This window comes from Ptychodera flava, unplaced genomic scaffold (genome assembly GCF_041260155.1).
Source record: "Ptychodera flava strain L36383 unplaced genomic scaffold, AS_Pfla_20210202 Scaffold_29__1_contigs__length_4469600_pilon, whole genome shotgun sequence".
Lineage (NCBI taxonomy): Eukaryota > Metazoa > Hemichordata > Enteropneusta > Ptychoderidae > Ptychodera > Ptychodera flava.
Genome location: NW_027248351.1, coordinates 1,609,061 through 1,627,400, shown reverse-complemented (window position 1 = coordinate 1,627,400; position 18,340 = coordinate 1,609,061). Strand labels below are relative to the sequence as shown.

The following is an 18,340-nucleotide window of genomic DNA, read 5'->3' as shown; positions in this document are numbered from 1 at the left end:
GTCATCAAAACAATCTGGATACATCTTCATGAGGTGCTCTTTGCTCTGTATTCTGGGACGGCCTTCTAAGGGTGTATCACTATTAATAATGTACTCAGTACTTTTTGTGTATTCAGCACGATGATTGTTCTGGGCTTTGGGATCAGTTTTTCTCTCCAGCTTGGCAGTATCAGTCTTCTGTGTTTTGTTATGTGCACCATCCTTTTGTGTCGAGCGTACTTCCACTGAACAGTTCAGTAATATCAAATTTAGAACTTTGCATGCATTCAAACCTAGAACGGCTGGACCAGGTGCATCTGTTACATGGAAAACACATTTGATTTTCCTCCCTTTTTGTAGGCAAGGAATTGCTGTTATACCAAGCTGTTTGATACAATAGCCACCATATGCTGTAAGATCTGTCCCACTCTTCTGCAGCTGACTCTCACATGGGTAACCTTTGCTGTCAAATTTCTCTGGGTATATCAGGCGGAAAAGACGGAGAGGTAATATGTTACCTTGAGCTCCTGTGTCAACTTTACATCTCATTTCTATTTTCTTCTGTTCCTTTCTCGGTATCAGTAGCTTTGTATACACTTCAGTGACTTTTCTGTTGTCATGTGTAAGTGTATTTACTAATATAGTTCCTATTTCGAAGACATCACCATCTCTCTCTGGCATGCTGTCTTGTGTATAGTCCACATTATGAACCTAGTTCACTCTGTTTTATCATCTGTGGTTGAACTTTGGTTTGTTTTGATCGGATACTGTTTGCCAGTGATTCAGCTTACCACAAGCTCGCCACTTGCTACCATACGCTGGACAGTTATTTCTTGATGTAGTGTCATCATTTTTTCCACAACGCTTGCATTGTTCTGTTAACGCTCTTTTCTGTCTTCTAGTAATCGCGCTGACTGATTTAATTTCTTGCTATATCTAGGGCTTGTTTCAGGGTCAACTTCTCATCACACCCTATTAGTTGCTTCTGAATTTCTGGGTGACATGACCCCATATTAAAAAAATAATTGGTCAACGAGTCTTGCTTCCCGCTCGTTATCAGTACCAAATTTGCATTTGGCCGCCTCATTCTTCAGTTTGGCCATGAAATTATCGACAGGTTCATCTGTTTGCTGTTTCATATCTTGAAACTGATATCTGTGTATGCGATGATTTGATCTCGGCTCTAGGTGTTGGGAAAATCTGTCCAGTAACACTGTTGGTTTCTTTCTATCGTCTTCATTGTCGAAAGACCAGCTATTGTAGATATCTAGACCAGATTCCCCTACCCATAGTAACAGATAACTAGCTCGTTCTTCGTCCGATGCATCTTTCAGTGCAGTTTTAAAAGTTAACTCACATTTTTGCCGGAATCTGCTGAAGGCTTTTACCATGTCGGGCGCCTCCCATTGCATTACTGGCGGTGGAAGTGGGGCTTGCAGTGACGTCATTTTCACTCACTGTCGCCTGCGGTGTTTTTCTTCGGATTTCTGTGTCTTCACGTTGTCTATTTGGCATAATTTTGTTCTCAGGAGTTTACCGCTGCAAGCATGTTACGTTTTCGTCCGTATACAGACCAAACAATCAGTTGGTACGGGTCAAACAACTAAACACTTTAATGAACTCAATAACCGTGCTTCGCGCCATGCTGGGCGGAAGTCTTCAAGAGCAAATTACAACACAACACACGAACATAGGCATGCAGTTTTGCTAACATTGAGGGCGCATATCTCTACTACTGCAATATGCTACAACAACTACTAAAGATTTTTTTTCTTTCTGTATTGTTCAGTTAAAACTGAAAAAATACCTTGAAGGTACAGTGAATTGGCTGTTATTCTTTGTATATCAAGCCCTAAGAATGTAAAAATACAAGCATATAAAATTTTACAGTTTTTTCAAGAATATTAATGCTCATGAATATCAATGAGCCGTCCAGTCTCTTGCAACTCTGGGGAGAACCCTGGATCTAATGTTTGGCATACATCAATAATGTGCAAGTTTGGATTTTAAAGAAATAGTTTCGATAGTGTTTGACAAAATAATGCAAAATGAGAGAAAAACAATTGTTCTTACAATGATGGTTGAGTGATTGTAATTTTAAAATAATCTAACACACACAGTCAAAGACACTGTACCTTTCTCTGCTGGTTTGCACACTCAGACTGTTCCTTGTTATGGTCAAACTCTGTTACTTTATCCTGGAGTCTCTTGATCAGCTTCTCTTCAGTTCAAGTTCAGACTGCAATTTCTCTCTCTCCCTACTGTTCCTAATGCGTTGACTGACAAATGACTGCTCAGTGCTCTCTAACTTTTGTGTCAGTTCCTTACATCTCTCTTCCAAAGTAGCCTTCTCTTCCTTTGCCTCCTTCAGTTGAGATTCTAGAGTTGCCCTTTCCGTCTCAAATTTAGATTGGATACCTTCCGGAGCTGATAGCATTAAAACAGTACAGATTTATACCAAAAATAAATGTTAAACATTTCATGGCATCAGTATTTATTTGAATGTATAGAAATGGTAGTTCAGTGACTAAGATTTACTATATCAGTGTTTTCTGTGATCAATGTTATGGGATACATTCAGTTTTATTTATAACAGTACTTTGGATGTCCAGGGTGAGTGGCAGAGCGGAAAGAGATCACTCCAGTGTTATTGTAGGATATCTAAGGATTCATGTGTCATTAACAATACACTCCTTAGTAGACAATTATTAATAGTGTTAAGAATGTAAATTTTATGTTAATTTACATTTGAATATCAGATGTGTGCTCTTTGAGAAATGCACAAACCTAAATGTCAGTTACTTACACTGTCCTTGAGAAATACTATCAACTCTTCCTGTAATCATTGCATTAGATTTCTGATCAGTGTCTTCATCCTGTAATGTTAATGTAAAAGTACAACAGGATTTAATGTATTTGCTGTTTCATTGTTTCAAGACATCATAATTATATGCCTTTCTATTGTTATGTAGGTCATTTTCCCCCACACTCGTGACCTGAGTTTAATTAGTCTACAACATCTCAAGGTCACTGCCCTTAATGACCTCACAACCTTGAATTCAATTAGTCATGTTTGGAATGTTCTGGAAATTTAGTTAGCTGTGTAAGAGAGATAATTTTAGAACAGTAATTAGCATGTCAATAAAAGTTCTTGATTGTTCTTATATGCTCTTATGTAAGCACATGGGTATAAATAGGGACGTGCACAGCTTGCAGGCAGACATTTGGGATCGTGTCTCTTGCGTGTTACTTCAAGACTTTGGAAACTCCAGCAGTATTATTTCAAGACTTTTCAAGACCTTCACTGCCAATGCTGGATTTATACTATGGACTTTGTGCAACTTCAAGCCTGCAAGCCAAAGGACTGTTCATTCATCCGACTGACTGTTACAACTCTGAGACTGGAGCTTTGCCGTCCCAGCTGAGATAAGTAGTCTGTACACTTTTACAGTTTGTATTCTATCCCTGACTTAGCAATTGGTTTTATTTTTGTAATAAATTTCGTTTTATACGGAAACTGCTGAGTTCACCCTTTTGTTTGTTTTTTGTCACATAACACTATTTTTATATAAAAACATGTAAATGTACAATATTGTAAACTTAGTTACACCTGCAATGACTGCAATAAAGGTATCTTTTTTCAGTCCCCACAGACACCGTCGGGGGGGGGGACTTATAGGTTTGGTCATGTCCGTGCATCCGTGCGTGCATGCGTCCGTGCGTGTGTCCGTCCATCCGTTCACGCAGATATCTCAGACATGCCCTGGTCAATTTCTTTCAAACTTTGCACAAGATTAGTACCCTACCTCATACAGATGCACGTCGATTTGCTTCACACTGATCAAATTTGGCCGTGTTAGAGGACTTTTTAGTTTACACCTCCATAGACTCCCATGTATAAGGCTTTTCTCCATCATAAGACTCCCATGTATAAGGCCAAGAAAAATAAAAATTTAGTTTCTCATCGTATTAATATTGCAAAAAGGATGCAGTGACAGAGTTTTTAGTCCCCACAGATAAAGTCCAGGGGGTTTATAGATTGGGTCGTATCCGTTCGTGAGGTCCATCTAGATTGGGTCATGTCGGTCTGTGAGTCCATCCCTGAGTCCATTCGTTCACACAGATATCTCAGACACTTTGACAAAATGTCAAATGACCTTGGGACCTTTGACCTCAAATATACATATTTGTCTATAACTCAGTAACCACAAGTGCTAAACCTCTCATATATGGTATGATGGGACACCTTATGATGCCACATATTGTACCTCATTAATTATGTGCATATCTAATTTTGAGCGAGCCAATAGAGCTAGAGGTCTGATTTTTGGTACATAGGGATAACTAAGCAATACTATTTTTTTGACAAAATGTCACAATACTAATTTTTTGACAAAATGTCACGTGACCTTGGTGACCTTTGACCTCAAATATACATATTTGTCATTAACTCAGTAACCGCAAGAGCTACACCCTTCATATTTGGTATGATGGGAGACCTTATGACGGCACATACTGTACCTCATTAATTATGTGCATATCTAATTCTGAGCAAGCCAATAGAGCTGGATGTCTCATTTTTGGGATATAGGGATAACTGTAGGATTGAAATTTTATGACAAAATGTGTTGTGACCTCGATGACCTTTGATCTCAAATACACATATTTGTCCATAACTCAGAAACGACAAGTGGTACACCCTTCATATATGGTAAGATGGGAAACCTTATGACACCACATATTGTACCTCAGTAATTATGCACATATCTTATTTTGAGGTGAGCCAATAGAGCTAGAGGTCTGATTTGTTGTGTATAGGGATAACTTAGCAATACAATTATTTGACAAAATGTCACGTGACTTCAATAACCTTGGACCTCAAATGTACATATTTGTCTATAACTCAGTAACCACAAGTGCTACATCCTTCATATTTGGTATGATGGGACACCTTATGACGCCACATATTGTACTCATTAATTATGTGCATATCTAACTTTGTGCAAGCCAATAGAGCAAGATGTCTGATTTTTGGTATATAGGGATAACTATAGGATAGAAAATTTTTGGCAAAATGTCATGTGACCTTGATAACCTTTTACCTAAAATACACGTTTATGTCAATAAATAAGTAACCACAAGTGCTATGTCCTTTATATTTAGTAGGACGGGAGTCCTTATGACAACACACGCTTTACCTCATTAATTATGCACATATATAATTCTGGGCAAGCAAATGGAGCTAGAGGTCTGAATTTTGGCATATAGGGATTATTTAGCAATACATTTTTTTTCAAAATGTCACGTGACCTTGATGACCTTTGACCTTGAATATACATATATATGCATAACTCAGTAACCACCAGTTCTTTACGCTTCAAGTTTGATAGGATATTAGACCTAAAGATGTAACATCTTGTACCTAATTATTATGCGCATATGTATTTCTTGGCTGGCCAATACAGCTAGAGGTCTGATCTTTTTTCCCGATTTAGAACCATAACTTAGACATGCTTCTTGTTTCAAATTGGGAACAATGACATAGACCTATGTGCTCATAGATCTGAACATATACACTCCAGTGATACTTCTTAAATGACCACATTTCCCTGCCCCATCATGACTAATACTCCTATTACAATGCGGACTATGTCATTGTAAATGACTTGTTAATATTTAAATGTTTCACTATAATCTTTTATTTCAAGTCATCATCGAATGCGATAAACTTACATCAATTTGAATCTCTTCAGCATCCTTTCCTTCAATTACATCATCATGACTTTGACCGGTTTAAGTCCACCACCATCTCCTGAATGACAAAATTAACAGACAGTTCAGACATCCAACAGTTTGAATGTATTACCACCATGTAAATTCAACTAGGAGAGTAGAGTTTCATTGTTATGATCAATTTATGATACATGCTTGGCATGGATTTTACCTAGAATGTGAAGCATTAAAAATACAGTGAATTGTGTTAAAAGTGTTGGAATACATGCCTCACAAATACAAACTATTCATTTCAATCCTACGAGAAATTATTACACTCTGCACTGATATCTACACTCTATTATTATGCTATGATTTGAGATATCAGAAACTAAAGGTGTAAGATGAAATTTAGTAAGTAAAATAAAATTTATTTGTTGGACATACATGTCCATCTCAGACTAACAGTGCATCTGTAACACTTTAAAATTAATAAAACACCAGCAAAGGCAAAAAATTGATGAGAATTAATTTGATAAAATAGGTATGTTTAAAGTCGTGGTTCAAACTCACAATGTACGGCACCAAGTCACCTGGCAGAGATGCCAGATCGAAACCGTTCAGCCAAAGTCCCATTCTCAAGAGTAGTAGTTCTATAACCGAGCTGAGATATTACAATGTTTCTGACTGCAACCCCTCAATGTGCTGTAGATTTCAGGAAGTACTCACAATCGCGCTAACACACATCATACGCAAACTTTATCAAATCAATGAATAGACATAATTTAACTTGGCAACAGACAAATATGTCAAAGTCATGAGGAAATTTTCAGAGTTAAAATAATTTTAAATGTGAACAAATTTTTCAGGGTAAAAAAAAAGCCAAAGTAAAAATTATGCAACAAAGATTCCGAAGCGACTGTGACACTCCAACACAATAACACAAACACTGTATGAAAAGTTGAATCATTAAACTGCCCCTAGAACTGAAAATAGAATTTCAGGCTGTGATGAGTTCAACAGAGCAGATAAGCAAATGAGAGTGAACTTTGCCCATAATTATATGATAAATATTACGCTATCCTGAAAATAAGAGACTCCATGAACTTACTATTTATGAAGAACAGTTCCAGTTCATTAAATCTGGCTTGCTCATATGTTGCTTTCAACTTGAGTTGTAATCCAACTTTGTCAGCCTCCTCTCTCATCTTATCAGTTATCAATAGTGGTTCAAATGAGTCAGGAAAACTACCAGATAGACATGTGTGTTCTAATCTGTACAGGTTATACACAGTGGGTAGGTCTAGGTGGATTGCTAATGAACTTATTTTGGTGGTTTCTACTTGGACCTGACCAAAGTGCTCATTACAATGGCAGCATACTATGTGTTGGCTTTCTTCATCAACGATCACTTTATTCGCATTTTTGTCAAAGTCTCCTTTGCACTCCTCCCATGCAGTGTTGACTTTCTCTTTTTCATCCCTGACTCTACTTGTTGGCTCCTGCTCATCAAGATCTTTCATCTTTTGTTGAAAGGGTTCTCCATTTAATTCAACACTGACCACAAGACCAGTGGAATCTAAAAGAAATGAAATGTTTAGAGTTTGACTTATATCATGGACTTATGTAAACATATTTGTATCTGAGGGTAAAAAATCTGCTGCTGACAAGATTTATACTAATCTGATATCGCAGAAAATATTAAATAATTGTAAAGGGGTACAATTACAATTTTGTGTCGGTTTTGTTGGTTATAGGCATGGATACAGTTTTGACATACATCTTAAATAAGATTGCATAAAATTGGAAGGATCATGAGAAGTGCATACCATTGGTCAATCTAGTCTCTATTGACTGTGATGATGATGGTGTTTGTGTATTAATACTGCCAACTTGCTCTCTTCTCTGTATCTCAGTTTTCACTGCTGCGTTTTCGGAAGTCTCTTTGCCTTTGACTGCTGTGGTGCCCATAGTCCCAACATCTTCTGTGACTGGCATCCCAGGTTGCACTTCTGTGGCCTCTTTTCTGTCTTTGTCATTGTCATTGTTCACTGATTTATGATGCAGCAATTCTTTAGTTTCTGTTGTGTTGAAACCGTTTGTTGTTGTCCTTGTGGGTTCATTCACCTGAGCCATCTCCTTTTCTTGTCTCTTCTCCTTCATATCAGTTTTACCTGTGTAAAGGCAGAAATTTTCCTTGTAAAAAAATAACATTTCAGTAGTCTACCAATTCTCCCGTGAAAAATATTCTGAAAAATTTAAATCTTGTGACCCTAACTGGGTCTGAAAATTTTATCAGTTATAATTTATATTTGCCATGTGTTGATTCATTCTGTCTGCTCAATTACATAAGGAACATTAATTAGTACCCACGGCCGAAGTCTATAGGACTTATGGATTGGGTTCCATCTATCTATAATTTATTGATTGTCCCCACAGATCTTAAAAATTCTAAACCACTCAAACAACATATTTATAGTAATTCATCTCGTCACATGTATTCAAGGTATTCCAAGGAGTCAATGTGGAAGTTTAGTTTTCATTACAGAGCTATGAAAACAACGGTGTAAGAGTTTCAGATAATCTAATGTGTAATCAATCATCCTATATTGTCTCATGTTGTATATTTATATATATCATTATCTCCATCTGTACACTATTCAACTATTTTGCACACAAAATGTATTTTGACTCCCTGTTCCTGATCATTGACACTTACAAGTGATTTTATGTTTAATCGATTTTACCACAAAATTGAGAAGAATAAAATAAATCGATACAGTTGATATGTGTACTACTTGTAAAATAATAAAATATACAGTCAAAAATTTTGGGTGAATTCATGTAGGCCAATAGTCTCAGAAAAATTTCCAGACAACTGAGGAATTGATTTCATTGGTTCTTGAGGAACAACAATGTACAATTCAAATTTATGATGTAATGGATTATGACATGCTTGAAGCTGGTTTTGTCTAAAGAGGAGAATGCATTTCCATGTTTGGAAAAGGTGATCATACATGATATTCCTATTCACATACTGTACTTTCTGTTTATTATGTTAATACATTATCTTCAAAATACTGCCTGCTTCAAGGAAATCTTTATTAATGATATCATGCCACACAATCATCCTGCGAATCTAATATTTAAAATGATCAAAAATCGGTGTACCTCTTTAGATTATAGTTTTCAGATCACCTGGTATCTTAGGGAGAGGTTTTAGCATCTGTTTAACTAATGCTGTTGACGTACATCAGTTATATATATATATATATATATATATATATATATATATATATATATATATATATATATATATATATATATATATATATATATATATATATATATATATATATATATTTAAAAACTATCTACTGTTGATTGACCAATCAGAGTGCTCAATTCAGGGTGTTTTATTTACTCATAAAGCCTTGGTCACCAAATTCCAGAAACGAATGACAGCGCAGTAGTAAAGTACTGTCCAATCAAAAGTGAACATGTCATATTCTGTAGACATCTGGTATGTTTTAATATTCAAATTTGGTAACACAGCGGAAACCAGCTGCAACACAAAATCTTCTGTGCCCTAGGGCATTTATATAATGTTCCTAGGGCATTATAGGATGTTCCATTACATTGGAAGGCTATTTCACAAATAAAAGTTTTAATTCATATCCTAAACATGTTACATTGACAAAGGGGACGGTTGACGTAAACACATTGAAAACAAAAATCTATCAGTTACGGGCGATAGTTTTTAAGTCGGATAAAACCCTCGTACTCGGGCTCTTTGGTATATAAAGTCCAACCCAACGATAAAATGTCTCGGCCTGCGGCCTTCGACATTTTATCGTTGGGTTGGGCTTTATATACCAGAAGAGCCCTCGTACTCGGGCTTTATCCTATACATATATATATATATTATATATATATATATATATATATATATATATATATATATATATATATATATATATATATATATATATATATATATATATATATATACACACCGGTATATATGGCCTACTTGATTGTTGTGCACTATATGTAACTATATGTCGTATACTACTCTACTGATGTACAACATTATTGGTTTACTGTGATTGGTTAGGTATTTATGCCTCCTCTTCTTTTGCCTAATATTAAAGTGCATCCATTCATTACAAGATTATTAGGTAATAATTTTCAAATGATATCACATTCCTAGCTGTATAAACAATTTTTCCTTTAAATGAGTGAGAATGTATGGATTTTGATGCACTGTGTACAGATGTCAAAACAAGGAAAACCTACCATCTTCATCAGTCAAAGATGAAGCAAACTTGGCTAAGCTTTCTGTCACAGCCTCACTCTTAGCTAAGTCTTCTTTGAGCCACTTGGCATTCTGGACAGCTACACTGTTTTTTGTCAGGTTTTCATTTATCTTAGAAGTCAGCTTGTCAGTTTCATTCCTGACAACACAATAATCCTTGTGTTCTTCAAAGTGTCTTTCAATCATAGCAGCAATGTGTGAATCATCCTGGACTGTTGTTGGTAGACCAGCTGCCATTGCTTCCAAGCCTTCAAAACTGTAGTCAGTGTAGCATGATGGAGGAAGACAAAGGTCAGACTGTTGGAGAGATTGTAATAATGAATCTGCGGAATATTGTTTGTAGGGCTTTGGCATAACATGGCCACTTTGAAGTTTTTCAACCAGGAAGTTCTTTGTCGCCTTGTATGCCTGTTCAGACACTCCATATATCTTCCATTTTATAGGTTTATTTCCCAGATCTCTATGTGTGTTTGCTGCAGATCCAATGGAAGCTGCTATTGAGTCACATCTTTTCAAGGCTTCCTCTGTGTTCAGCTGACCATATGTTAATATGTTAGGTGCATCAATCTCTATTTCAGTTTCTGGTCTTTCATTATCAAAACACTGCTGTCTGGGTTTTGGAAGAATTTCTTTGTGAGGGATGTCATACAGCTTTCTACCTTGAACCACAGCTCTGTATGCACTCTTGAAGTGGCCATACAAATGAGGACCAATGGAAAACACCATGTCAGCGTGACTTGCCATCTGCAGCATTTCCTGTTCAAACTCTGAAAATTCATCCTTCACCAGGAGACAGTTTTGTTCCTGACAGACATGGTTGATCAAAACCAGCTTTGCAGACGGGAACAGCTTCTTCCGTATGTCTACAGCAGCCCATCCAGTCTTTGGAAGATAACCAACCACGTACTTGATGTTTTCTAACTTTCCTAGATCAGGGAAGTAACTTTCATGATTTATTAGCCATTCTACTTTTGGCATTTCATTAACACCTTTCTTTCTTTCTGCTTTTATCAAGGTAACACCACACTTCTCAGCATCTTCTATCTGATCTGCACTGAGTTCAACATCAACCACAGTGGAATATGCTTTGAGATATTCTCCTGATTCTGCCTTCCTAGCTATGAAATCCTGGATTATAGCTCTGTGATATCCAGTCAGACCACAGGCATCTCTGCTCCAGGCATCAAAAGCAAACACTACACCATGAGGAGTTGGAACAGAGAGTTGATGGAGCTGAGCCAAAGGGAAAAGACTTTCATGAATTGCAGCTGCTGCATTCTTTGTCTTGGGAGAAAAGCTGACTATGTTTTAATATTCTGTAAGTCCTTCAGTTGTTGGTAGTATGTGTTATGGTTGAACAGCCAGTGTACTCCTGGTGGGTCTTCATCAGGGTCAGCCCATTTACTTCTTGTAGCTGGGATCAGAGTAACTCCAACACTCTCTGCATCTTTCTTCTGGTCTTCACTGACTTCAACATCAAGGACAGTACAGTAGAGTTTAGAAACTCCATGGGTCTTCAGTTTGTTTTCACAGAAGCCTTTTATCAGTGTTCTTGTTGGTTGTGATGTTAGGTCTGTATCCCATGATGATGATACAAGCAATGCTTCAGAGAGTGTATTTGCCATTGTATCTAAAGGAATAAAATGTAATCAGTGTATAAAATTATATAGGAAGTAGCCGATCTTGTGTCATATTGTGGCACAAATAAAAATTGTATATTTTTAATTGATTAATATGAGTCAAACATGCTAATATGTACTTTTTCACTTTTAATATATTTTTATGTATCCTGGTTTTCATTACTGTTACATGTACATTGTTAATATAACTTAAACAGTAAAGCGAAAAAAATCCCCCATGCATATTAGCATTTTAATTGAACATTTCTGTGCAACAAATGCCTGTAACTCATCAAACCATGAACGTAAAATTACTTTAACACTGTATTTTATTGGTTATTAGCCAATTAGTGTCCTTAGTATAATAGCATTGTTTATTTTACATTAATACTGACAATAGTTGTCTGAAGCCATTATCACGCTTATGGAAAAAATCCTGATGGATGTTTGTGAAAGTTGTAAAAATGGGTTGTGTTGGGTTTTTCAGTGAGACAATTCAGCTTATAACGAATAAGAATGTTTTATAGCAGATTTAAGGTAGATAACTAGAAAGCATTTGCAAGCAAAAGCGAAGTTCCAGAGACCAGAGCAGCGGAAGAAAAAAGAATGTGACGAAGATTCACTGCGGGCCCAAAGGCCCTCCATTTTGTTTCATATTAGCGTGTCACTTTTTCGCCACTTATACGTCGAGTACGCGTACAGAGAGTCAAATGCGCCTTGGACGCTATGTTTAAAATTTCGCCGAATTTCGTCGCTGCACAGCTTAATATTGATGGAAGAGTTGCATATTCAATTTCCTCATATGTTGACCTTTCCATTATGATATTTTGGCAATAATTTCATGAAGGAATTCTGAAAATACCTATGCAATAATAATTCATATAAAAAAACCAGGCGAAAACACAGTCAACAGCCAAACGATCGTTAACTCGTCATTTCATAAAAATTAGAGGGAAACTCAAAAAAATAAAACGATAGAGTTTTAGTTAACCTTCATGAGATGTGTTATTTCAAATATCGTAAGAAATTACAGCGAAATGAAAAGTTAAACCAACGGGTTTTTTCAGATATATTTTTCATTTTACGGCGCGGCGAATAAGCTCGATTTCCCGTAGAAAACAATGGCGTCTAATACACCGAACAGATTGTACACTTCTCGCCGGTTCAAATTCCTCAATTTTGAACGAATAATGATGAAAATTTGCATGGTGATCCTTTGATTAATATACAAAATTCCTATCGTTTTAGATTTTTGAATTTCTTCACGAAAATTGTTTTATTTGCATTTTATTTATTCCGATTACTGAAATATACTGTTGCCGTCAATAATTTGGCGATCTGACAGCGTGTACATATGCAGAACAAGGGTCTTAAATTGACGCATTTTAATCAGTATGCGTCTCGTAAGTTGTACAGACCAAATGCGTGTCATGTTGTTGTAATTTATACCAAATTTGGGCGAATATCAACGATGAAAATTCCAGTAAATTTGAAAAAATAACACAGAACGGAGGTGAACGGGCGCAGACTCTCCACTGTAACTGTGCAGTGAACGTTATCGATCGATATTCTTTTATCGGCAATTGATACATTGTTGTCGTGCTCACTCGCAGGTCGTTCGCGGCTCACAATGGCGCCAAGCTCGGCTAAAGTGCGCCAAAACGTGCTGAAACATAAAAGTATCGCCAAAACTGTAAAAAGTGTCGGCGATTCAATTTAAGTATAAGAAACAAGCGAATAAGTTGAAGTTATGCTATATAGGTCAATATATATGGGTAATGTGGACATATTCATGATGTGACCTGAATACATGAGCCGGTACGCCAGCAGATTTCGATCGATATTCTATTGAAAATAAATTGATACAATGTTCGCTGTCGTCACTAGCAACCAGCCGAAAGCCTCTCAGGTAGAATATATGCTTCGCGGAATACGAAACACTCAGCCATAGTTTTGTCCCGCAGTGATTGGTGCAGAATGAAAGAGTGCTTGGGATTTTAATATGCAAGTATGTAGCTATACGGTAGTGAGGGCTAATAGCGGTAACAACAGAATACAACTAAAAGCCAAGGCAGTCCAGGGCATTACAGTACACATATTACAAATGCCTATATGTACGGTAAAAAACACAACAGATACATACGGGGCGACAACGCACGGAAATGTATATCAGACGAGGGGAAGACATCGGACGCAGGCGTTGAACTTGAAAAACCGAGGCCACATGGCTACCCACTCATGAACAAATGAACAAATATACCATTACAGTTGGTAAAACTGCTCAGATCAAAGAAACTATTAAAAGATGTAAAACAATGAGACATCGAAGTTCCCGTGACAGCATCGCTAGGAAAATACTGCGTTTTTTCTGTACATTTATCAGGGTTCTCTGACCCTGCTCACCCCGATACCAAAATAGAAGTGTCCCACTCTGCATGCAATCGTGTTTTCATTCTGTTCACATGCATTTTCATTTGATTAACGAGTTTTTACCACTGACTAAACAATTGTCATTGCTATGTCGCTGTTTTCACAAGATACTGACCGTTTGATCTTGGAAAGTTGAGTTGCTTTTGCGTGCAGCCAACACATGCCGGGGCTACACAGTTCACTATGCTATGCTATGCCTAGCTGTGGAAACGCAGCTATCTGTTGGCGGGGTAGCAGGGATCGCTATGCGGGTCAAAGGTCAACCCCGCCACGGATAGCTGCGGGCCACCTGCCATCGAAAGTGGGTCTTTTACGACGACACAACATGTATCGGAACTTTGAACGGCAAAATAAACCAAAGTGAGCGTAATTCAATAAAATGACCTATACCTGCCTGACCTCTGATTATTGCTCATTCCCTAACTCCTTTTGTGAAGAAAATTTGTGGTTCGTTTACGTAATTCGGCCGATTTTCCAAGGAGTACTCAAGATTTTTACTTCAGCAGCGAACTTTGACTTCTATTGATATGCTAATAAGGATGTCGCTCGTTCGAACGTGAATAGCGTGATGGTCGGTCAGATCCTATTAGTGGAACTGTTTACACTGATACGGGGGTGAACAGATCGAAACCTGCAACATGCCTTCTTATCAAACAAAGTACGACCTTCTAAATTTATGTTTTATGAAATTTTTATTGCATATCATGTTAAAATGTATCACCAAATGTTGAAATAACTGTTTAATATAAAAGTTTATTCCATCGATTTTCACGAAATGTGTTCGTAAGTAAAACCTAAACTTTAAGTGCAGGTGTTCTGATTGGGATCTATGGGTGTGATCTGGAGGGAGCGAGTACGTTGCCCAGGGTCTATATGAATATGTCAACGGTGGTATATACCAGACGTCTCCCTGACATGCCATGGATCAAACGACAAGATCGACAGTGCAAATATATAAAAAAATTGCGGCTAGATTTCCGAGATTGTTTAATTCCAACACTTAACTTTACGACTGAGCTGTCGAGAGTGTTTCGAATGTAAAACCACAAATAGGCCGTTTTTCTACAGCTTACCATGTGATGTTTAAAGTTGTACAAATTCACGTTTTATTTCACGCGCGACGGTGTGAAACCAAGTAACTGATTCAGAAACGATCTTTTGTAAAGATAACGATGTGATATGATGTGTAAAGTTGTACAGGTTTACGTTTTATTTCTTGATTGTTCGAGTCATTTAGAAAAAGTTTGATCGATGTAAAACATCGTTTGGCAATACTTTTCCTCAACTTTTGAAGTTGAAGCAATAACTCTAGTGTAAGTCTCGAAATTCGAGATATCTGGATATACCTCTATGCTGGTGCACAGCATTCTGTTAAGGTAGAACGCACCTCGGGGACAGACATTCGGACTCTCAATCTTTTACAATTCTCCCTGATATACCACATGTGGGGTTCATTTTAAAGCTCTTGGTGAAAGAAAACTTTTCACCGGCTTAGTTTTTCGAAATTCGAAAATTTTTATTTTTCTCCATAGAGTTACACGGGATGGCGGCCATTTTGAATTTCTAATATCGGTAAATCTTGGGAATTTGTGTCTCTAGTACCAAAATTTGCACGGTGACCCCTATTTTATTCTTGATTTTGAAAGAGAGTGATTGAAAGATTCCTTGAGGAAAGTTAGAGCAAAAGTTTAAGTCTTTCACTTTCGAGGTGCATACTACCTTAAAGAGGATAATTTGTCTGGAATTTATCGCCCGGCACCATATCAGTGCCAAGTCGGATACCATATCAGCGTTCAACCATCGCGTTGTTTCACTGATTGAAAAGACTCAATGAAACAAATCGGCGAAAGTCTGATGCCAGTGGCGATTCGAGACAACAAAATTTCTGGGTCGTTTTCCAAGGAGTACTCAAGATTTTCACTCCAGCAGCGAACTTTGACTTCTATTGATATGCTAATAAGGATGTCGCTCGTTCGAACGTGAATAGCGTGACGGTCGGTCAGACTATTAGCATATCAATAGAAGTCAAAGTTCGCTGCTGAAGTAAAAATCTCGAGCACTCCTTGGAAAATCGGCCGAATTACGTAAACGAACCACAAATTTTCTTCACAAAAGGAGTTAGGGAATGAGAAATAATCAGAGGTCAGGCAGTATAGGTCATTTTATTGAATTACACTTACTTGGTTTATTTTGCCGTTCAAAGTTCCGATACATGTTGTGTCGTCGTAAAAGACCCACTTTCGATGGCAGGTGGCCCGCAGCTATCCGTGGCGGGGTTGACCTTTGACCCGCAAAGCGATCCCTGCTACCCCGCCAACAGATAGCTGCGTTTCCACAGCTATGCTATGCCATGCTGTTGATCGCTGCCGATGCTGCTATACATGATGTCTTCGTTCCAAGTTTACTGTTATTTCAAGATGTGAGTCAAACAGAAATTTCATCGAATTGCCACTTCTGTATCTAGGGATTGTGTAATCAGTTTGATTTGAAATATTTCGTCAATTAAGAGCGGAAATCGTCGCTGACTTTTGCTGTCTTTTGGCTATGGTTGTATATGTCCTTTACTTACATACAATCGCCGCCGGTACCATCAAGGGTGGGACGTGTGAAATTGTTGTGTTGTTGACACTTTTCATACAAATTGACAGGAGTAATAACTAGTGACATTGTAAAACAAAGAAGCTACAAATAATCTGTCTTCCTTTCGTGTGATCGTACGGAGTTGACCAGTCCGTGCCATTGTGAACATTTTGCGCTGAACCTCATAGCGTCGCGGGTAACAATGATAGCGTCGGGTGAGATCGAAAGCGTCGCGGGCTTGAACAATAGCGTCGCGGGCCGCGACGCTGTTTTGGGCTAGGGAGAACCCTGTTAAAGCCTTGTATATGTTATACAAATATCTTCAGCAAAACTTATAAAAGTTATAAAACCCATCTTCGAAATGCGATCGCTCTCCGAAACATCACATTATCCAAGCTCTTGGACGATGACGCACGGTCGCTATGCTTGAATCATCGCAAAGCAAAAATTCAACATGTCCGCCAAGACCAGTGCCGTAACAGTATAGCGCTATGTATGGCGAGTATTTAGAGAAAAATCAAAATCAAAAAGCATCAAAAACAAAGCAAAAGAGAGCTAGAATTATTGATAGCTGAACACAATATGATATTTGTGCAATGCAAAATAAAAACTAAAGAAATAAACAAACAAGAAATGTCCATCAAACCCGTTCGAGGTGAGCGATGACGTCATAAGCATGTCGCAATGCATTCTGGGTAATGAAGGTAAAATTTGTGTATAGCATGTTCTATGGTAGTAATACCGAAAGAAAGAAAGAAGAAAGAAAGAAAGAAAGAAAGAAGGAAAGTGAGCAAAAACTAACAGTTCCACAGCTGGTCTCTGGAACTAACTAGTGGTGATAATCTTTACACAATGGGACCTCATTTCACATGACTTCTGTGAATCATATTTTTCCAAGTTGCCAAAGTATGATCCCTTTCACAAATGAAATTTAAATTGCTGAGCCCAACAATAGATTATCCTGAGATCAGAAGGTTTAGGAGAAAAAATTTTGACCAAAAGAGGCAAAAATTGCCACCAAAATAAAACAAAAATTGCCAGTTTCAACAGACGAGCGATTCCAGTGAACAAGATTTTTTGACTAAAAACGGAAAAAAACAGGGCTGTCAATGTTTTTCAGAATAGAGGGGTACAAGTGAAAGAACAGGAGGGTACAGCCTTGTGCGGAGCGAAGCGGAGCAATGCGTGCGCGAAAGCGCACGCGGGGGAGGCCAGGAGGGGGGTGTCCCCCCTCCTGAAGCTGAAGCTTTTCTAATTATTCATCTTCAATTGGTGGCCTGTGGTGGCACTTTTGAGGGCAATTTACTGTCAAGTTTATTATAACTGAAGTATAAAAAGTAACATGAAATTGAATCTTGTGAAATAAATTATGGAAGACAAACAGAAGTAATACAGTGTTCATATGTTTATTGATACACCATGTTATTACTATTTGCCTACAAATTGTGTTGAATTACAACCTGCTTAATAAAGATCATAATCTGAACCATAATCAGAATCACTGGAGTACTCGTCTAAGCCCAAGGCTTGTATGGCAGTACCAGCTGACAATACCTAAAGATTGTGTGATTCTCAGGCTGATGAAACAGTACATGTAGCTTCAGAAACTACAACTGCAAAAACTATTTCTTCAGATGTAGCTTTAGAAACTACACCTGCAGAAACTATTTCTTAAGAAACAACATCTGCAGAAAGTAATTCA

General features: G+C 37.5%; 1 protein-coding gene across 1 annotated transcript in view; it reads right to left on the bottom strand.

The window, feature by feature from the left end:
- Nucleotides 1-18,340, bottom strand: part of LOC139127177 (uncharacterized) — a 272,426-nt gene that overhangs the window by 5,020 nt on the left and 249,066 nt on the right. The window contains exons 8-13 of the mRNA XM_070693098.1: nt 9,991-11,639; nt 7,521-7,865; nt 6,803-7,270; nt 5,713-5,791; nt 2,786-2,855; nt 2,115-2,406 (exon numbers count right to left, since the gene is read on the bottom strand). Coding sequence (XP_070549199.1) covers nt 5,748-5,791; nt 6,803-7,270; nt 7,521-7,865; nt 9,991-10,987 — 1,854 coding nt within the window. The 5' untranslated portion in view covers nt 10,988-11,639 and the 3' untranslated portion in view covers nt 2,115-2,406; nt 2,786-2,855; nt 5,713-5,747. The remainder of the gene's footprint in view (nt 1-2,114; nt 2,407-2,785; nt 2,856-5,712; nt 5,792-6,802; nt 7,271-7,520; nt 7,866-9,990; nt 11,640-18,340) is intronic.